At 41.3% G+C, this 21,666-nt stretch overlaps 3 protein-coding genes across 5 annotated transcripts; 1 reads left to right on the plus strand and 2 right to left on the minus strand.

Moving 5' to 3' along the window:
• Positions 1-426: 426 nt before the first annotated feature.
• On the minus strand, positions 427-3,795 carry dnajb1b (DnaJ heat shock protein family (Hsp40) member B1b). Its single transcript, XM_029442156.1, has 3 exons — positions 3,370-3,795; positions 1,274-1,887; positions 427-1,170 (listed from the first exon to the last, which is right to left on the minus strand). Exons 1-3 carry the CDS (start codon positions 3,578-3,580, stop codon positions 937-939), a joined length of 1,059 nt encoding a protein of 352 aa, XP_029298016.1. The 5' UTR covers positions 3,581-3,795; the 3' UTR covers positions 427-936.
• A 2,209-nt stretch (positions 3,796-6,004) lies between these two features.
• On the plus strand, positions 6,005-17,554 carry tecrb (trans-2,3-enoyl-CoA reductase b). 3 transcript variants are annotated; one of them, XM_029433461.1, is made up of 12 exons: positions 6,005-6,112; positions 9,282-9,332; positions 13,373-13,424; positions 13,563-13,607; positions 13,866-13,969; positions 14,243-14,358; positions 15,039-15,144; positions 15,309-15,381; positions 15,474-15,517; positions 15,719-15,797; positions 16,488-16,576; positions 16,846-17,554. In XM_029433461.1, exons 1-12 carry the CDS (start codon positions 6,098-6,100, stop codon positions 17,017-17,019), a joined length of 948 nt encoding a protein of 315 aa, XP_029289321.1. In that variant the 5' UTR covers positions 6,005-6,097; the 3' UTR covers positions 17,020-17,554. The 3 variants fall into 3 exon arrangements, with proteins under 3 accessions (XP_029289321.1, XP_029289328.1, XP_029289312.1); XM_029433468.1 differs by having other exon boundaries at positions 15,719-15,776; XM_029433452.1 differs by lacking the exon at positions 6,005-6,112 and having other exon boundaries at positions 9,025-9,332; positions 15,719-15,776.
• Positions 17,555-17,803: 249 nt separating this feature from the next.
• ndufb7 (NADH:ubiquinone oxidoreductase subunit B7) lies at positions 17,804-20,547 on the minus strand. The gene is made up of 4 exons (XM_029433482.1): positions 20,434-20,547; positions 20,210-20,342; positions 18,614-18,782; positions 17,804-17,971 (listed from the first exon to the last, which is right to left on the minus strand). Exons 2-4 carry the CDS (start codon positions 20,319-20,321, stop codon positions 17,884-17,886), a joined length of 369 nt encoding a protein of 122 aa, XP_029289342.1. The 5' UTR covers positions 20,322-20,342; positions 20,434-20,547; the 3' UTR covers positions 17,804-17,883.
• Between the last annotated feature and the right edge of the window lie 1,119 nt (positions 20,548-21,666).

Raw genomic sequence — 21,666 nt, forward strand, 5'->3', positions numbered from 1 at the left:
GGTTTAACAAAATTGTTGAATTATTAATTTAAGACGTGGAAACATGAAACATCCAGAGGTTCCATAGTATACCAGCACACCTACAGTTAAATATGGAGAGATCTATGGGAGAGATCAAGTAGAAGTGTATAACATTATTGAGGTTCTGAGGTTGGCAACAGAGAAGGATTTTGATAATTAGAACCGGTCATCGGTCAGATACGGTTTTCTATGATTTAGGTTGAAACTTAATTTTCAAAAACCCATCATTTAAATTTACAGTCAATGTCTTCAGTCCCTGCAGAACCCTGTACCTGCCAGTGGCCACTTAGCTCCTCTGCAGGAAAGGGAAAAACACCCCATAAATGTAGCTTTTAGAGCGTCACCACGACTCTCTGGTGAAACACGAGTCACACATGTTATTGAAGAACAGAATGACCACTCTGATTAATGTTTACAGCACCATTTCTCTTTCTTTCTTTTTTATTGTTCTTTCAAAACCATTTTTATGAAATAAGTCAAACAACTTGTTTTATTTGAAAAGTAAAGTTGTTTATCTGCGATGCTAATAAACATAACACAATCTTTCCTTGGAGTGGAGGTTTCGCAGTCCAGAAATCAGTTTTTATAAACTTTGACAATACAATCAATTCTTCAAGTTGCAATTTCATATAACATTTTTCTCAGTGCGAACCTTTAATACTAACAAAACCGTTCCCACAGAACAGTGCACATATATTTTATATATATTATAATATACTTATATTCATCAAAATATAATCTTATTGAGTAAACCGAACACCAAACAATAATGGCCATATTTACATTCTCCCCTGTGAAATCATCATGTATGATGTAATGGTGGTTTTCACGTCTGTCTTTATTTTTCTGTGTTTCCAGTGATAATTGGCAGCTGAGTGAGATAATTCTGAAGTCCCGGATGTCCGTTGGTCATGTTTAGGATCGCGGGAGGACCTGAGCGATGGTGTCCCGGGCACTTTGGCTGAGCCTCTCTGGGAACTTGACCTCATACTCGACTATTAGGTCGCCTCGACGATTGGGCCGTTTGTGATAAGGCAGCCCCTCGCCACTCACGCGTCGCCTCATCCCTGGCTGCACAATATCTGTTGTTGACGCGGTCACCGTTTTGCCGTCCAGTGTGGGTGCGTTGACTGTGCAGCCACACAAGGCCTGATGGGAAAGAAGGGAGAAAACATGAATTAACATCATGAAACATTCTACTCGTTTTTAAGATCAATAAGTGACAAAAAGACTAAGTTATATGTCAGCTTACATCTCTGAGGGAAATCTTTGCTGTGTACAAGATGTCCGAGCCGTCACGTTTGAACAAAGGATGCGTCTTGTCCTTTAACACAAAGACCACGTCGGCTGGAATGTTTGTGGGGGTCTGGTCTCCCTCTTTAGGAAACGTGATTTTTGTGCCTTCTTTCCACCCCTTCTTTATCTGCACCTCCAGGATTTTATCCTCTGTTCTTAGCGTTCGCCCGTCGGGGTTCAGTCTTTTACGAGAGATCTTCATTTTCTTTGTGCAACCCAACAGAACTTCCTCCAAGGTCACCAAGAGATCGTGAATCACGGGGGGGTCCTGATGCTTCTTTACAACGCTACTGTGAGGGCCCATTCCTCCCATACCAGAGCTGAAGGAGCGGGGGAACCCGCCCATCCCACTGCCCCCCCTCCCAAAGCGTGCAAAAGGGTCATCAGTGTCCATGTCCTCATCCGTGCATCCATTGCGAGCTCCAAAGAACTGTTCAAAGGGGTTACGTCCACCAAAGAACTCTGCAAAAATAGCATGAGGGTCGCCCTGGAAAGTGTAGCTGAAGGCACCAGGACCACCACCAACACCACCACCACCACCACCACCTGGTGCGCCTCCGCCTTTCAGACCTGTGTGAGACAAACAAATCAATTAATATATTTATCACTAAAAAAGGACTGAATTCACTTAAATGCTTTTATAGCTGATGTAATGCAACACTCATAATGGCATCTTTCATGTTATACGTTATTATCTCGGTGACATCAGGAAGGATTTTTTCCACATATTGCTTGTAAGGTGTAAACTACATATGGTCTGGTTTCTTTCTCGGTTTTGATTCTGCAAACATGCCACAGAGTAAAGGAGTGAACCAGATGAAAAGCATTGTGCAAAAGGAATAGGGGCGACAGCAAAACATTTTCCTTTACAACTGACAACACAGCTTACTGTGAGCTGCTCTGTTGATTAATGTAAATAAACACAAACTCAAAAAGTCCCTCCATGTTACCATTAAAGACTAATTCACTATTGGTCTGGGAGTCAAGCACTTATCATTCCGGACCAAAACCTGATATTTCTAATTATTTATTTGTGTGCATACTGATTGCCAGCCAAAATAAGAAAAGGTGGAGGTGAGCACCCTGATATGAAAACCCACATCAACAAACCAGACAAAATAATAGTGAGTGAGCCATTCTACTAGAAATTAATAAAGACATTATATTTGCTGTTTATTTGTCTTTGCTAGATTTCAAATGATTATAAAGAGTTTATAAGTGATGATAAACTCCAGCAAAACACTTTTAAAAGAAGGATAAATAGGCCCTGAAACCTTCAACTTCCCTGTGTACAGACACATGTGGCACAAACCTACACAATTCTACAGCGGCCCACAGCTGTTGTGGTGGTTGTCAAGCTGTCTGTCTGCAGAGGTATCACTTGTCAGCTTCCTTATTTGGAAATGTGCTAAGCTTGAATGTATAGAAAAGTCCTTAACTATGGCTCTCATTGAATCTCATTTTGATAAACACGATTTGCACTGAATGTTTTATAGTGTTGCCATCAAAAATGATTAGTTATTTAAATAGTTTACTAATGCTTTTGATTAAAAATAAACATTGTTTTTCAGTGGGGGCAAAACATGAGATCCATGCACAGCCCTGGGATGTTGTTGTTGATGTTGTTGCCATGGTAACACATCGCATCTCCAGTGTCTATGCGCAATTGCGTTTCCACTTTCACAAATTAAGTATATTGTTGTGATCATCGCGTCCTTCCTAAAGTCCCCATAGTTACTAAAGAGGTAAGAAGACTAAAGATAAAGTGTGTCAGGACATGTCTGTAGCGGTGCCACTCCTCTCGTTTCCATTCACCAAAAGCAACACTGACAACACCGTTCAAACATCCAAATACAAAGTGCACGCTGTGCGCGGGTCCCCGCCCCCTCCTTGCATAGTTTCAGTTACACTTTGTCACTGAGGACTTGTGGAAACATGCGATGTGGGTTTTCCTGTGTGCAGAGCCACCTTGGTTACCTTTTCGACTTGCACAACACTTTCAGAATCATGCCATAGATCGCACAGTCTAATGATTCATAAGTAAAACCTTACCTTCTTCACCGTAACGATCATAAATGTCCTTTTTCTGTGGGTCGCTCAAAACGTCATAAGCTTCGGCGATTTCTTTGAATTTGTCCTCGGCTCCCGGGGATTTGTTTTTGTCGGGATGAAAGCGCAGAGCCTGCTTACGATAAGCTTTCTTGATATCGTCCTCCGACGCTCCCTTGTTAATTCCCAAAATGTCGTAGTAGTCTTTACCCATGTTGGCAATCCAGTGGCCTGTTTAGTAAATGGTACAGCTGTTCGGAAACGGCTGTTTATGAACTCCCGTTGGACGTCCTCAGTCTGTCCTCTGTCTCTATTGGGTCCCGAGTATTTTCTTTATAAACTGCGTGGAAACTTCCAGAGTTTTCCATAAACAGCCCGAACAATCTCGCTCTCCCACTTGACGTCACGTCGTGCTGCATTCACGGGCTGTCGGAAATATTTCTGCACAGTAACATACCATGCCTTTTATCAGTCTCCCAAATTAGTATGGCTATGAACATTGGTGGAAAAAGTTTTCAGATTCTTTACTTGAAAATACTCCATTACAAATAAAATAATGTCATTCAAAATACTACATAAGTAAAAGTATTGAAGTATTATCAGCAACATGTAGCCTATCTATTCAAAGTCGTAAGTATATGTAGGTCTACTTGTTTTGCCCCTGTGACTAATATATTATAATAGGACATTACTATATTGTTAATACTGATGAATTATTACGCATTTTATTGTTGTAACTTGTAGAGGTTGAGCTGGTTTTAACTAGTGTAATCATGTCGAGTGGAAAAACACACTTTGGTGGAACTGCTAACCACTCCCCAAAAAAGGTTGGAAACTGCTTTTTTAATCTTTAACAATGTATTGTATTTTATAAACTAATCATGTGTTTTTATATAAAATCTTAATTTGTAAAGTAACTAGTAACTATATCCGTTCAATAAATGTAAAGACTATAATATGTTTCTCTGAAATGTCATGAAGTAAAAGTATAAATAGCATAAAATGGAAATGCTCATGTAAAGTACAATTCCTAACATGCCCACATTTAAATTTCCTTGTGGACATTACTGACAAGGCAGATCATATCACAAGCAGTAATGCCATGAAAAATTAATAATCTATAATAAATATAGCCTGGAAATATTTGTTGTGCAAGCCAAAAACCAATTCCCCTCACTGAACCCTACCATACCAAAATTAAACTGTGGATTGATTGCTGGCAGCAGCTTTTGTTATGCTTGGGCGTGGCCCAGATTCAAGACTACTAAGTACTGGCTGGTTGTACAGTGCACACCAGGGACATGTAGGCATTACATTGTGACTGAATGTGTCGATCTGATCACCTTTCTTAGACATGTTCCTAGAGTAAAATATACATACTTTGAATGAAGTATAAATGTCAATGTTGACCGGCTTGTCCAAGTCTGTTCTCAAAAATATGCAAGATGGCTTAAAAAGTTGTATGGAATTTGGAAGGAAACAGGCAAGAAGCATAGAACAAGAGATAGCTGCCATCTTTATTCAGCAATATCCTTGGAACAAGAGAGTGAGCTGACATTGTGCTCTTAGGCCTATAGTTTTGAAGCCTGTGTTTGTGCATTTGTAGATTTGTTGCATACAGTACAGTACAGTAGTTTGAGTAGTTCATTGCATGAGCTGATATAATTTATTCTGGCATTTTAGGGTGTTTCATCAGTAAATGCAATACAAATTTGAAGTTAGCTGTTAAAATACAGTGACTACGCCATTTTCATATGGGATTCCTGTCTCTGTTAAGAGACACAACACCTGTTTTTCAAGGATGATAGGGGCGTTGCCAGTTTAAATTTTAAAAATCGCTGCAGGGGTTTACTGTTCCACCGACAGTAGGTTTTTTTTTAAGGTGGCGCTTATAACAATATTCTTTTAGAAAGGCCATAATTCCTAGTTATGCCCCTTGCATTTGTATATTTTAGGGTATCAATTCAAAGTATTTACGTACACGTGTAGCCCTGCGTATGTAAGTGTTTTTGACAACAAGAGTCAAGACAATTGTGGCACCTTTGGAGATATAAAACCAGCAGGCCAGGCTTATCTATAGAGCCTCTCAAAGTACCAGCTGGTCCGGCTCCTAAACCAAGTCCCAACAGACTAAAGTGACAACATACAAGGCCAATTGCAAACTTTATTCATTTAGGACAATTAAATACACACAGAAAATACAATGTGCACAGAAATTAATTTAAACAAGAGAACGCAAAAAAAGAGATTACATAATGTTTATTTTCTATAAATTAAGATAAGAACTTTATTAACCCCCACAGGAGAAATTACTGTGTTACAGCAGTTCAAGAGTAAAAAGAAAACAAAGGAAAAAAGTTAAAACAAATACAATGAAATAGGATAAGATAAGAAACAAGACACAAATACTACAGTTTAAGAGAAGTAGTTCACAGTCTGATCCGCCTGCGCACAAACGGACAGAGCTGCTACTCAAAGAGCAAACAATCCTAAACTCTATGTATAAATCCAATTATGTTAGCATAGCCGCGACCTTTCCGTTTGCTCAAACCTCATTGGCTACGTCGCTGATAGAGTACGTGAGTTCAGAAATTCCGCCGGTTTTGATTGGCTGCAGCACAGACGTAGTGCCCGCCTACGGTGGCCTCAGCAGTCGCACGTCACCTCGCTGATTGGAGGGCGGCTGTGTCACTCATCTGGGATATTAAGGAAGGGGGTGCAAACTGCTAAGATGAAGCACTACGAGGTAAGTAGTGTTTTTGGAACTCTAAATCATCAATGGGGCCAGCATTTAATTAATCAGACCAAGACAGAATTGTCCTGTAATTTATGTGAGGGTAAACTCACCAAAACAATCAATTTAGAGCTTTAAACATGAGCAGTGAGGATCGCACAATGCAGCAACGCCGCCTGTCATGAGCTGATTGCTCTGCCCGGGGATTTGTGGCCTCGTGCACGTAAATTAACGGTTGTATCGGCTAATCTCGTACCTGAAAGTCAAGCAATGCCAACAGCAACGACGAATTATACTTGCGTTGTTCATTTGCTCGGTCTTGGACATACGCTGGACGTCTCTGTTAGCGAAACACAGAGCCCTCTGTGTGGGATAATACTCGGCATCATCGCCATCTGTGGCTGGAATGGCGCATAGCGCTTCTTATCTTGTTATTATCCAATAATGCAGGTGAACAGTCAAGTGCGCAAACCCTGTTAAATTCACCCTCGTGGCTTGGATGTGATGTGTTGTTTATCGTCGCATCAGTCAGACCCGAAGTTGATGACAGAAACTTACTAGAAGAAATAAAATAAAATAAATGTTTGGACTAACTGTCTCAGACACCTATTTTATCATTAATGTGAAACGTTTTCTGTATGCCACTTAACTATATTGTGCTCCTGCATTCACTTAAATAGTCTCTAAATGTTAACAAAATGAGTTTCATGAGCACTAAAACCCATCAGACAGGATTTTAAGTTGTCTGACACTGCGACAGGGGACAGAAACTGACCCAACCAGTGGCTGCTCCGGTTCCTCTTGTTCCTGTTCATGACAGATGTGGCTGTTGCAACCTATGAGAGGAAAAACAACATTTAAATCATGAAAAGGTTTTTTGTTAACATATTAATGTTTGCCATTTTTTCATTAAGTTGTAGCATTTATTTGCACTGGCCATTATGTCAGTAATAATACATACTCCTGCGACCCTTAATCTATCTGCTTGACTCATCTGTACAATATTGTAAATAGTGTACCCAGTAATACACTCAGGTGAGTGATAAGAGCATTATCTTCAACAGGTATGCTAACTGAAGTCACAACAATGTGCTCTTTAAGGTTTTACTTCTTTCTTTTAATGTTTTCATCTAATAATGGAAATATTTAAGAGCAAGTTTATGGATTTAATCATAACAATTTCATTCTTTATTTTTTGTGAATTGCTTGCTTTACAGGGCACACAAGATCAATCTAAAGCTAAACAAAACTTAAAGTACTGAATTGTTACTGGTCACAAAATCTTTGGACAAAATGTGATTATTTTCCATCTGGGTCATTAAATAGATTGCCATTAGTCACCAGATAGCACCAGAGAGCTGCATGAGTCTTTCTTACACACAGACGACCAATCAGTATCTGGAAGCGTTTGCAAAAACCCTTTTGGAGCAAAGAAACATTTCCAGATTGTCTGTTACTCTGTCTAAACAAATACGCCTAATCTTTCGAGATTTCAAAAATGGTCTCTTACCCTTAGGATAGCAGGCAAAACCAGCAAAGAACAGAAAAATTCCACTGTAGCAATTACAACTTATTTCTCCCTGCTTCACCCTCACCCTGAAGTGCAATAGGACAGACTCACTGCCAAACAGAAGCTTTATATAGATGAGATGGGGGAGGTACAGTAGCAACAGGAAAGAATGAGATGGGGTCAATTCCCCGAAGTCTTAACTGCAGTATCATGTGTCCTGCTTGATTTAAGCATACATTCATGTTTCCTTTGTACAGTAATAAAGCAGCTTAATTCATTCATTAAAAAACTCTGATTTAAAGTTTTAGAAAGGCAAGTGTGCAAATGAGATAAAAAAAAGAAACGAAACTGAATATTCGGGCATCTCAGGCCACAAAACCAAATCTGTTTTAGTCTCAGATAATTTGTGAGCAGCACGAGGCATGTCTATTAAAAAACATCCACATTAGTGGTAGGTGGACATCGACCAGGCTCATGTCTAAATTTTGATGTTTGAGCAAAGTTGATGAAAGCGAGGGTGAATTTTTATATGAAATGTTTCATAGATACCCGGCCTGAACTTCCATACTGCCACCTGTGACTTTCATTCATTAAGGAAACTGTATTCCCACTGTTTGTCAAAAGGGTGGGGGTGGGCTTCACCAGGGGGAATGCCCCGACTAAGCCCCTCAGAGTCTGGAGTATTATCACCCCTTGGTGGCAGGAAAAGGTGACTCCTTATATGTGTGACTCAGGTTACAAGGTACAATACACTTTAAAAAGTGTTGTTTGTGTATGTGAGACCCTAAACCAGTGCATTCAGGTGTCTGATCAAAGGTTGGTAATGTACGCCGGGGCTGTAGATGGACAGTAATACAAAGTTTCTTAAACCATAAGCCCATGACATCACCACATACGGGTGGGGGTCTGTAGGGAGAGGGTTGGCCATGCAGAGTTAGCAGTAGATGTTTATATTTAGCTGGGGAGAGGAGGAGAGGGGGACAAACTAGGAAAGGGGTGTTGCCGTTATAATACCGCTCCTCCATCTTCCCACTTAGCTGGGGGTTGAGAGGTGTCAGGGGCCATCAGGTGTCCTTTTTTTAGGGAGGAGTTATGTTTCAAAACCAAGTCGCTACATCACGGAAATATAGCTACTGTTCTCTGCTCTAGAAGTTTCCTTCATGACACACAGATGATCTACTGCAGACAGTTTGCCAGGGGGATACTGGGCATTCCTGTGTATGCAACTGTGCACACACATGTGGCATATGTCCACGCTCCAGGAGTCGGCTGGCAGTTAAATAAAGCAACACACCAGAAGTGATGGAATGACAGTGGGGCGAAGAGGGAGGGAGAGCAAGAGAATGACAGAGGAAGAGGAGGGAGGGGGTGGAGGAGCAGGGGAGAGACAGATTTATTTCCACAGCTGAGTGCTGCTACTCTCCTCTATGGTTTGGCGTGGAAAGACAGTTGAGAGGGGAAGAGTGACAAGTGAACCGAGAGGAAGAGTGAGGGGAAGAAGGGAATAAAATAAAGTGCATGAGGACTGTGGACATGGATGCCCTAGCACTAGAGGCCACCAGCACTAAGAAGCCGGCTAACGGTGTGGCGGTGCCTGCCCCGGTGCCGGCTCCAGCCCCGGCCAAACGCAAACCTGCTAAAAAAGCTAAAAAGGCTGTTGTTTTCTTTGAGGTGGAGATACTGGATGCCAAGACCAAGGACAAGCTCTGCTTCCTGGACAAGGTGAGAATGATTTCTGTAACTTTTTTTCTCTAAATCCAGCTCTGCAAAAAGTCTTGTAAGTGCTGTATGTATGTGCACGTTCAATTGTCCGTGTGCCTCTGTTGTGTGCCCGTATGTTTCCTGATGCAACAGGTGCAGTATGTCTGCTCCTATTTTACAGGAAAAAAAAAATCCTCTGTGTATGTGAGTCAGGCGCTTTCTAGAACATTGTTGAGCTGCTTTAGATTGTGTGTGTGTGTGTGTGTGTGTGTGTGTGTGTGTGTGTGTGTGTGTGTGTGTGTGTGTGTGTGTGTGTGTGTGTGTGTGTGTGTGTGTGTGTGTGTGTGTGTGTGTGTGTGTGTGTGTGTGTGTGTGTGTGTGTGTGTGTGTGTGTGTGTGTGTGAGAGAGAATGAGACGCACGCTGAAGTCCTTTTCATGCAGGCGACGCAACACTGCCGTCTGTGTTGTTATCTGGGTAAAGAGAGGTTTTTCGGAACAACACATACAAGGAAGGGGCAGAGAAAATATCATAAACAACTTGACAGTTGTGAAAACCAAACCAATATTGTATAAAATATATAGTCAAACATGTATTGCACCTTTCACTTTTGAGACATCACTTCTCTGTGTAATGATAAAAGGTTGAAGGCATTTTGGTGCCTGATACTTTATTGTCATGGCCTTCCTTCAGAAGTTGGTTTACTCTCGTCGGCTAGCTGCTCTGTTTCGGATGGTTGAACTAGGTGCGGAATAGGTATGAGTCTCAGAACATCTCCCTCCCTAAGCCAGCAGCACAGCTAGAAAAAAGCTCTCAATTGGAAAACGGATGAGTGTTTACATGTTAAGTTGCACATAAAAGGGAAGGGATTTGTATGAAAAGTTAAACAAAGGTTATCGTGAGAATTAGGATCAAATATGTTGGGTCAAAATGCTTTTTATTATGAGTCGATTTTGGTATTCGTAGCACCGAATACAGCGGCAGGACAAAGAAAGAAGCACACTTGCTTGTTTGCACACATTATATTGTAAACTCCCAAAAGTTTCACCTGGAAATGTTTTTGACCTGCAAGGTATTGTGTATTAGATATTATTGTCATTACATTTCACTGTCATTTATACACAACATGTAGTTTCTATATTGTTTTACTTCAAAATATATCCCATAGAAGTGCTAGAGATCATTTGATTTTGTTAAGTGATATTTAATTCTCTGTTTTGGAAAGACGATGAGACACTCCTCCTTTACGGCTTGCAGGATATTTAACATCACTACAGTACTCCGCTCTTATTGGGGTTGTGCCATGTTCTTGTAATGTGAGGCGTAAATGTCATGTGGTCTCTACAGATGTAATACAACAACAGATGTTGCTATACATTCAGAAAAGGCCCCCGACTTAAGTTGTGCTGGATTTAAGAGTCTCGCTGTTGCATTAGCCGCCTTTATTTTGATAGGATGTTTAAGCTCTTTGTTTTATCAGGTATATTTACAGTCATTTGAACTTGGCCTGTACTTTGTTATTGTGATTTGTGTTAGACGGCTTTCATTGGTTACTGACAGGCCTGTCTGATGGTGCTGTTGCATTAGGAGGGTTTAGTGTAGTGTTGGTGTGCATTAGCCAAGTTTACAGGGGTGTTAGTCCTCAAGACCACCAAGTATAAAGTGCTATCCTTCTTGGATTATAGCCGGTTGTCGGCTTAGCAGAGTTCCCATGGTGATATCGTGCGCAATCTTAACACCTTTTGCAGAGAAAGTTTGACAGATATAGATGTGGATCTGGGCAGAGGCCCATTGAGAGGACTGATATCCTAAAGTAGGCGAACAGAGCTTAAATAACAGACTGAGTTGGAAATGAAATTAAAATCCTGTATCATGTCTGGGTCAGGGTTTATAGGACGGATTTAGTCATCTCGATACTGAATGATGCCTGTAGAAAGAGGGGGTGGGGGTGGGGTGGGGGGGGGGGGGGGGGTCACAGAGAGGTGGTTTCTCAGTGATGTCATCCTGCTGAAAATGGCCCGGGGTCCTCTTCACGAGGGGAACAGAAGCCACGTCGTCCAGCAACAGACCTTTTCCGTCTGCTTCAGATGTGTCGCAGACGATCTTTGAGGAACATTTCCTCACAGAAAATACTAGTTCTTTAAGTTCCTTTAAGTTCCTAAAATGCCATAACATAAGTGCTAAAATAATGCAGCACTACCACGCTGCCCATACTGAACAGTGCTGTCCTGGGTCATTCATTGTATGTGCGTTATGTCCATGGTAATGTTGCATCTTCGTGTTTGAAACACAAACTTGCTGAACATTTACGTGCTATATTATTTTCTTCAGCGCTTTCTGAGCTTTCAGCTGCGTGAGCTGAGGAGCTCATCTAGAAGGAGCTTAGCCGCAGTGCAACACGCATGTAGAGGAATATGCTTTCATACTTGTGTTAGTGTCCACACCTTTTGACTGAACAGTGTGACATACAGGTATACATTTCACTAAAGCATCTTAGCTCTCGTAGGCAAGACCAGCAGGGAAATATAGGCTTACCGCTAAAATGTTTTGAGATACCTGTCAACAACGTCATAAATGTCAGAGGCCTAAGAGAAATTTGATGCGGATGCCTGAGATGTTGTAACGATGTGCAGGTTGTGTTTCTGAGTTTGTTTTCATGCCAATAAGGAATTGTCTGAGTTTTCAGTTTCCATCAATTTCAGTTCAATAACTTGCAGTGACTTGCAAGATATACAAGACGTATATTATAGATATTCACCTCTTTGAAGCATGTTTACGTGTCTATAACCTGAACCTCTATGAGTAGTGTTGGGTTTCGTTTGGATTTTAATGATTGCGGTTCCGATACCGGTTCTTGAAGATTAACTTGCACTAAACACTGAGCCTGTGCACCGCTGTGACTGAACAAATTCAACAGTGTGAACACTGAATATTGTAATGACAAAGAAACTGTATTTAATGTGGATCAGTGACATCATGGACGACACATGATGCGCTTCATGCCGGTACCCTCATACGTGCGTCCCCAGACCTTATCATGTCACTAGTCTCAAGAGATACATTTCATCTCGTAGTTAGAAAGGTTCATTGACTCAATAATTATTATTTAATGTAAATATATATATTTAAATGATCTAATAGTATTCCATATAAACCATGCCACATCAACGTAGATGGCTGTCGTTAGCGTTCAAAGATTAATGTATTCTTTGTCAATTATGAAATTAATCGCCTATTTTGATAATCAGTAATGTTTTAAACTAATAAGAGGAAAAAAAAGTAAAGGTTCTCTGATTCGAGCTTCTTAAATCTGAATATGTTCTGGTTTATTAGCTCCTATGACAGTAAACTGAATATATTTGAGTTGTGACAACTTACAAGACATTTTAAGACGTCATCGTGGGCTTTGCTGATCAACTGATCAACATTGTTCATAATTTCACACATTTCACAGACTAATCGATTAGCCGAGAAAATAATCGACAGTGAAAGTAAACATTAGTTGCAGCCCTACTGAAAACATGTTGCTGCCTGTAGACGAAGAGAGCTCAACACTCAGTATTCAGCTCAGAGGTCAGAGGTCAGAGGTCAGAGGTCAGGGCTCAGATGTACAACATTTCAAATAAATCAATAAAAGGTTGAGATCCTCCTACTTTTTAACGATGGTTTTCTTACTCCATCAGAGAAGGGTCTCACAGAGGGATGTAGTTTGTAAGCTGCTTCAACTCAAACAGATAAAGCCATTTGATCAGCTATTGGGAATGTGGTGTAAGTTACCTGACTCCACCTCAGACTGAAACAACTGTGTGTGCTTCATGTTTCGTTTTGTTATTGTGTTTATATTTGAGGTAGTTGGGCAGTTGCTGGCAGCCGTGTGTGTGTGTGTGTGTGTGTGTGTGGGCTCTTTGAAACCCTAATACCAGCTGTTGAATAAACCACATCCACAGGGTATGCGAGCTAAATTTACCACTAATCGCCTTCATGAATGGAAAACAGGCTTCTTATCTGTTCCTTTGTATATGTTTGTGTCCCTTCACTCATTTAATGTGGTGTTATTTGCAGGTCGAGCCAAATGCCACCATCGGAGAGATCAAGTCTATGTTCCACAAGAGCCGTGAGTGCCGTCTCTCGGCAGGCGACCAAAGCCTCATAAATCCCATTTAACATCAATCAAATCTTCAAGCTGCACATAAGAATACTCACTTTATGTCCCGTCTTAAGATGTCTGCCACATATTTATTGTCTGTTTCAGATCCTCAGTGGTACCCAGCCAGACAGTCCATCCGCCTCGACCCCAGTAAGTCGGCCACAATGCGACGGTCTGTCATCCGTAGACGTGAAGTGAACGTAGTGCTACTTCACGTCTACAATCAACTCATCATTTTACTGTGCATCTCATTAAGTAAACGTGTGTGTGTGTGTGTGTGTGTGTGTGTGTGTGTGTGTGTGTGTGTGTGTGTGTGTGTGTGTGTGTGTGTGTGTGTGTGTGTGTGTGTGTGTGTGTGTGTGTGTGTGTGTGTGTGTGTGTGTGTGTGTGTGTGTGTGTGTGTTTCAGAGGGGAAGTCTTTGAAGGATGAGGATGTTCTGCAGCATCTCCCTGTGGGAACCACGGCAACCTTCTACTTCAGAGACCTGGGAGCCCAGATCAGCTGGGTCACAGTGAGTACAACACGGAGCAATCTGACAGCCCTGACACGCCCACATACATCAGACTGCGAGTGGGATCAAGCCGAGCTATATTAGATTTCCATCTCGGTAAAAAGGGCGTGCGTGTTAAAGTGGCATTCTGCCAGGAGAGACGGAACAAGAAGATGATATATTTATCTTTCTAACACAGCAACAAACCAGTAAATCAATAACATGACATTATGACAACCGTTTAACTGAGTCTCCGAGGCTCTGACCTTTCCTGTCCTACTTTCTTTTCTCCAGGTCTTTCTGACCGAGTACACCGGTCCTCTGGTCCTCTATCTGATGTTCTACTTCAGAGTTCCCTTCATCTACGCACCCAAATATGACTTTACCACCAGTAAACACTGGGTCGTACAGTAAGACTCTTTAACACACCCTCACACACTTTATATAGTTACATGGAGCCTTGTTGTCCCTCAGAGGACAAGCATGTCCTCTTTAAGTTCCACTCTCGCCTCATAACTTGTGTGTTGAAGCCCCACTGATCGATCTAATTACCATTCGCTGTCACTAATCTACAGACATTAAGATACTAGCAAGGCTTCGTCAACCATACGAACAGACCAGACCGGTGTTTATTAAAGGAAGGCATTCCTTCAGCAACACATGCAAACTAATGAACTTAAAGCAGCTGTCACCCCATATAAAATTAGACGCTGTGGAAAAAGCATTTGATGAGAGTTCACTTGTGTGATTCCTATTTGCAGCTTGGATTCAAATGTATTTATTAAATGAGTTATTGCTCTATACATGTCGCCAACATCTAGCATCACTTCTGGTGGTCCATTATTACAAAGTGTCACCTTACACATGGGGGGGGGCTATAGCTTCATGTTCACTGTACAGACACGAGTGATATCTCTCCGATTAGCTAACCCTCAGCAAGAAAGTGAGTAACCCAAACTATTCCTCTCTTTTGGACGAGATGAAGAAACTGTCAGTCTTTGTTCTCATCGGGAGGATGCCACGTACCTGCATCCTCCTTTTGAATAATACCTACCGTAGAGCTAACGCAAGCGGTTTGTGCTTTTTCCAGTCTCGCCTGCATGTGTCACTCTTTCCACTTCGTTAAGAGGCTGCTGGAGACGCTGTTTGTCCATCGCTTCTCTCATGGAACAATGCCGCTACGCAACATCTTCAAGGTGAGTTGCGTTCATGTCCTACATTTAACTGGCAAAAGTGTGATGTAGGTTTGTCAGGGAGTAAAAGGCGAAATAATGAACTGGTCAGTTTGTGGAAAGTGCATCTCCGCCACCACCAGGGAGTCTGAAAGTGACAACGTTCCTGTTTTCATTCCCCGTTTCAGAACTGTACCTACTACTGGGGCTTTGCAGCATGGATGGCCTATTACATCAACCACCCGCTGTACACACCACCTAGTGAGTATGCGTGCGCCGTACACGTTCACATATACCAAGGAGTCTTTGTAACTCTTTTTCATCATTACTCTTGTTATTGTGTCTTGTTGCAGTCTATGGGGAGCAACAAATCCGACTGGCCCTCATCTTATTCCTGGTAAGAATCTATTCTGTCCTCGACACGAAGGAAACGTGTTATTTACGTCATGTAAATTGTATTTTGTCCGTTGGTTTTGCGATCCTCAGACGTGTATAATAAGTGCTTTTCTTTTCAGAGACAGAACCTGACTTAAAATGTGTTTTCTCTTTTGCTCTGCACTCTCTATTAAATCACTTGTGTGACTATTTTCTTTCTTAGTTCTGTCAGATCGGCAACTTTTCTATCCACATTGCTCTTCGGAACCTCCGTCCACCAGGTACAAACCCCTGTAAAACCTGTACGTCCGACTGTCACTCACACACTCACTTACAGACACACACACACACACACACACAGTCAATGTTAAGCACATTTTCAGGGATATTAAATCTATAATTGTCAAAAATGCGGTTGCTATGTAATTAATTTACAATAGTTGATTCAGTAATGTAGTTCTTGGGTCGTGTGTACACGCCTCATGAACCGTGAAGAAAACTTGATTCACATCAGTTTGTAGACGAGTGCTTTTCAATTAAAGCCACTGAAAACATTATTTAGCATCTTAAGCATTTGACTAAACAAACAACAATCACATTTACTCCTCAGGTGCCTCCAGAGTTGGGAAGTTCTTCCGACTTCGGTGTGTTCACGAGCTTTAAGTCGTAATGATCTTATCTCGCAGGGTTAAAGAAAGTGAAATGTGTTTGTATCTGCCATGTGATTTCGGATTCCCCTTTAATGGGTTCTTCCTCGGCCCATGCTTCACCTTTGCGGCGAGTTTCATGTAAATCAGGCCAGTTGTTGTTTCCGTCGTCCTGCCGACAGACAAAGAGACAAATACACAGACGGAAACCTCATTTGAAAGAAAGATATTTGAGCAGGGCATTTAAGGTCAATTTACAAAATCATTGGATATCATAAATATAAACATAGGAACAAGTTAAAAAAAGATCTTTGACATTTCCTTTCTTTTGCCACCTTCAATCAGGCTCTAAGACCAGGAAGATTCCTTATCCAACCAAGAACCCCTTCACCTGGATTTTCCTGCTGGTCTCCTGCCCCAACTACACCTATGAGGTTACATGTTTTATTCATCAAGTGATGGCTGGAAAGAGTTTTCTCTGCATGAATGTGGCATTGGTTGCTTTAAAATAGAATAGATAACACTTGTTGCACAGCTGGAAGTTTTAATCTTTTGGATTATATTGTGCCATGTTTTTAGCTTTTTGTGTTGTTTTTCCCTTTGAAAGAACTCTGAAGGCTGTTAGTTAAATCCACGCCTGCTGCCCTCTTGTGGTATGAGTCTGTGTGTAACATCCCTCCTCCTCCTACTCCTCCTCTTGCAGCTGGGCTCCTGGCTTGGCTTCACACTGATGACCCAGTGCCTGCCGGTGGCCTTCTTCACCTTGGTGGGTTTCATCCAGATGACTGTGTGGGCGAAGGGGAAGCATCGCAGCTACCTGAAGGAGTTCCGCGATTATCCTCCTCTCCGCTCTCCCATCCTGCCCTTCATCCTGTAGAGGACTACTTGACCGTTCATCTCTTTCCGCTTGTAGGAGTTAAATACACCCCCACCCCTAACTGAGGAGGTGCTCTCCCTTTTCCCAACCTTCACTGGAACTTAGTAGACTGACTGGCTGAAATATTCTAACCCTGTCCCCTTTTCGCCCCTGAACCAACTTTTCTTTTCCTTCCTGTCTGTGAATCCTATAATATTGAGTTCAAATATAAATAACTACATTTGTTCTATTTTTTTTGTATTTCCCACAAACCCATTCTGATTGGTTAATTGACGCGTGTGAGTTTGCGCTCCCAGAGCAGTTCTTCACCTTCAAACTACCCAGTATACTGTTTGACATACTGTACATAAATAATGTCAAGATGTTGTTCCACTCTGTCATCTTGTACTGCTGATTTGAGGCTGAATGTGCATCTAGCGAGATTCGGTAAAACTTCCAACGGTTTAGTTTTTATATCCATTCATCTAAATTTGAAATCAGACGGCATGTCATTTTGTTGTCTGAAGTAATTTATTAAAAAAAAAATGTAAACCAAGATGTTGCCCGGCTCAGTTGTGTTACAGGTGTCACTCTGTATTTGTACCAGACGTTGAAATGGTGGAAGGGATTTGTAATAGCAGAGAAATATTAATCCCCGAGCTGCGACATTCTCTCGAATATCTGATATTTTCCATTTAGAAACTGAACGCACGCAATATCATCCAAACGCTTTAAGTCTTTATTCGGTACAAGAGTATTTTTTGCCCTCAAATGTTGTAAATTTGACATTAAGAAAACTGAGGGCTGTAGAGTTTAAACAGTATTGTTTATTGTGAGCAGCGGCACATATATACAGAGAAGAAGAAGCATTGGAGGATGCACAGATCATGCAGCTTCAGCCTGAGCCTCTATTCTTTTCTTCCTCAGCTGGAGCCTCCTCTCTCTCTCGTACTCCTTCATACGCATCACGTAGCTGGAGACAGAAAGCCACAGGGTTCATAGTTAATGACGAGGTGGATGAATATTATCACAAGATTAAAGTTTAACTGTCAAATCTTAAATTGAGGATCTTGAACAGACTCGGGTGCCACTACAGGTAGGCTGTACTTGTCCCTTACAAATAAATGAATCTTTGTGGAGAAAATTAGCTAAATAGTTTACACGAACAGGAAGATTGTGAGAAAATGAAAAAGGTCCAGAACAGCTTCTAACTGCACCTCGTGAGAATATTAAAGTCTATATATGCTAAACTCATACATCAGAGGAAAACAGTCTGTTTCATTAGCTTGGGGATTTCTGCACTTTTATTGGCCACATAACTTAATTTCTACTTAATTTCATAGTTATGACGAATAAACCTGAACTGAATAAATAATCTACAGGTTAGATCTGCTTGCATGTCGCCCAGTATCACTGGTTTTAATGGTGAATCCATCAGGAACCTGCTACTGCTCTCTGTAAGAAGTTCACAGTTCTCCCTCTTCACATGACAAATGGCCTTACATACAGTTAAAGCAATGAAGAGGGTCTGCAGTCGAGGAGAGTCCCGCATACTAAAGACAGACTAAACCCAACCTGTCAAATGTGCTAACTTTACTTGACTGTAAACACTTACTCCTGGTGTTCGCAGTAGTCCCACTCGTGTCTCTCATGCTTGCAGGCCAGGAAGTTGGGCCAGTTGTCTCTCTTGCACTTCATGAGTTTCAAGAGGTACTGGGCACAGTAGTCCCTCTGATCCAAAGGCAGCATGGCCAAGTTCATCTGCTCCTGGCTTGCTATCATCTCTGGCAAAGGGATACACATTCCATGGTCATTTTTCAATATACAAGGACCTGATGTTACAGAGTCTGCTATGCAAGTCCTGTCCAGGGTAAAGGCTCTGAATATTCATCATTATACATATTAAGTTATATTGAGTTTTCTATATGTTCCAACTCTTCTATACACATATTAGACAATGACACATTCATGGCACAGTGCCATTTGAATTGGCTTTACTAACTGATTAATACCTTTCCATGCACCATGCTCAAGCGAGATTGGAAATGGTTCACTTTTGTCCACTGACTTCCTGAAGTATTTCTGTTTGAGATATTATATCCAAATCAGTATTTCCAGCCTGACTTATCAAAATGACCACAGGTTATGTAATGGTGTCTAAGGAGTTGCTCCATTATTTTTATTGTATATGATTTCACTTCAATGTTCAGACTTTAAACTTGATCAAATTTGCTCTCCTTCAGTGATGCACTGAATGTGAATTGCAGTTTTGCATGCATCTGCACAAGGCATCAATATAGGCTGCTACTACTACTAAAGAATGCACCTTACAATTCAATATGATGCTCTGAATTTACACTACATATAGCCTTTACTGCTTATTAAGTATAAACATAGATTTGTTTTATTTAGTAATTACTCAGTGCGCGTTCATGTAACGTGCCTTGAGTGAAGCATGTATCCAAATATCTTTTCCACACTGGTTACATGTACCAGAACAGCCAAGTCTTTACATTTGAGAGTGGCTTTTAGAAGTCAGGTTAGGGTTTTTCTTTGGAACAGGGTACAATATAGTGAAACTTGAAATTATATTGTTATTTTATCTGTCCTTGTTTTTTTTTTGAGAGAGTTATTTTGTATTTTTCCTTAAATTGTGGCGACATGTTTTTGGATTGTTTTTGTTATTTTTATGTTGAACAATATTTTGTATTTCTTTGTCTGATAAGCCATACATAAAATCAATCAATTACCTCAGGTGTGTCTTTAAATATTTGAAATGAATATCTGGTTTTCGGGATATTTTCTATCTTGTCCCCCTGCCCAAGATTTGAGAGTCAAACAGTTGTAGGAAAGTTATCAACAACTCACCCCAAATGTTGCCTAAAATAGTCAATTACGTTATAACCTCTAGATTACATTAAAACGATGTTGGATATATAAGAACATGTTGGAGCCCATGGTTCAAATAAGCAGTGAACACATAAACAGAGTTGTCCGCAGACTGGAACAGGACAAACTGCACCAGCTTGACACTGAACTCCTCAAACACCAGTTAGCTGTAAGCTAACCAGCGAAGTACTGCTGCAATCAGCGCAAAGCTAGCTCGGCTAAAGTTTGACAAGCTAAACTAGCACGGCAAGGGAATCTGTTTCACTCCAGATGCTTATAAACACATTGTATGAGGCAGTTAGAAGTCTCTCTGCTGACTAACCTCTCTCGGTCCTCTCTGGAAAACCCAACTGGGGGTCGAACTCGAATTTCTTTGCAGGGTCCGGCTCGGTGTCCGTCTCGCTGACATACCGTCTTGCCAGGTGAGCTCCCATGGCACCGACGATGTGTATACACTGTTAATTAAAAATGTATATATTTAGTTTACTTCTGCTTCCCGTTAATCTAATATTTCCCAAATGGTTCTACTGTCTGTCAAACGGTCACCTCCACAAGCCCCTTGTAGCCACTTCCGCCTCTCAACGGAAATAAACAGCCGAGCGGTACTCCAGAGAAACACCTCCCCTCTAGCCAAGTGACAAAGGTTCCGCTGGCAGGTGGCTGGTGGTGTACTAATGTGGTACAACTACTAATTCAGTTGTGAATATGTAATATTGTAAACCATACAAACAGTAAAGTTTAGCTCACTATTCAATGTTTTCTAGCAAAGCTTGATCACCAAGTGGGCAACTGCACCCAGGCCAGTGCCACACATACCTGTCAACCCTCCCGTTTTTCCCGGGATTATCCCGTATTTTTACTTCTATCCCGTTTTTCTCCCGTTTAAATATTTTCCCGTAATCATTCCGTATTTTTAACCTTTCAAAAAAAAAAAATAGGCCTAATTAAAAAAAGTGTAAAGTGTCCTCCAGTAGAGCAGGTGGAAGTATTATGTTTAACTTTAGCTGAAAAACGTTATCCGCCAGTAAACACACAGAAGAAGAAAACAGGAACAATAACACAGAAGAAGACGACGAGAACATATGGATGAGTGAACGGGAGATAGATGGAGACGCAGTTGTACCTGCCAAACAAGTTAACACTTTATGTAAGTACCTGACAAATGAGAGGAGACCTTCCCTTATTTATTAAAAGCAGAGTCGGGCAAACTCGTGCTTTTTGTAAAGTGTGCCATGAGTTGATCAAACCCAGAGCGAATAGACAGATCAGACAACAGTTCTTTAGTAACGAATCATAAACGACTGGAACTCTCTACCAAACCACGTTGTGACAGCCCCGTCCCCTGATGCTTTTAAATCTAGAGTAGACAAACACTGGAGGGACTATCTCTACAACTACTAGCGTACTCCCAAAAATCTATGTTAAGATCAGTAGTATACATAGGCATATTGCCTTCACACTACTGTAACCATGATGATGATGATGAGATGTTAGCATCGCACACGGCGGAATAAGCGATGTTCGCCAGCAAGAACAATTGTCCAAGCACAAGCACGCCAAGAGGCACAAACACATTCACTGTCAATGACTTCATGTGTGAAGAACTGTGTCGGAGGCAAACCAAGTGAGCAAAGCTGAGGGAAAGATGTCGATGTTTTGCGTTAAAAATAATGTAGCCTTCAACTTCTGGGTTGATTTCAGTCGCAGTGTAGCGGACATGTTTCCCGACTCAGCCATCTCAAGGTAGTCCTCGTCGGGGGAAACAAAAGCCACACAACT

The sequence above is a fragment of the Cottoperca gobio genome, chromosome 1, assembly GCF_900634415.1.
Source record: "Cottoperca gobio chromosome 1, fCotGob3.1, whole genome shotgun sequence".
NCBI classification, from domain to species: domain Eukaryota; kingdom Metazoa; phylum Chordata; class Actinopteri; order Perciformes; family Bovichtidae; genus Cottoperca; species Cottoperca gobio.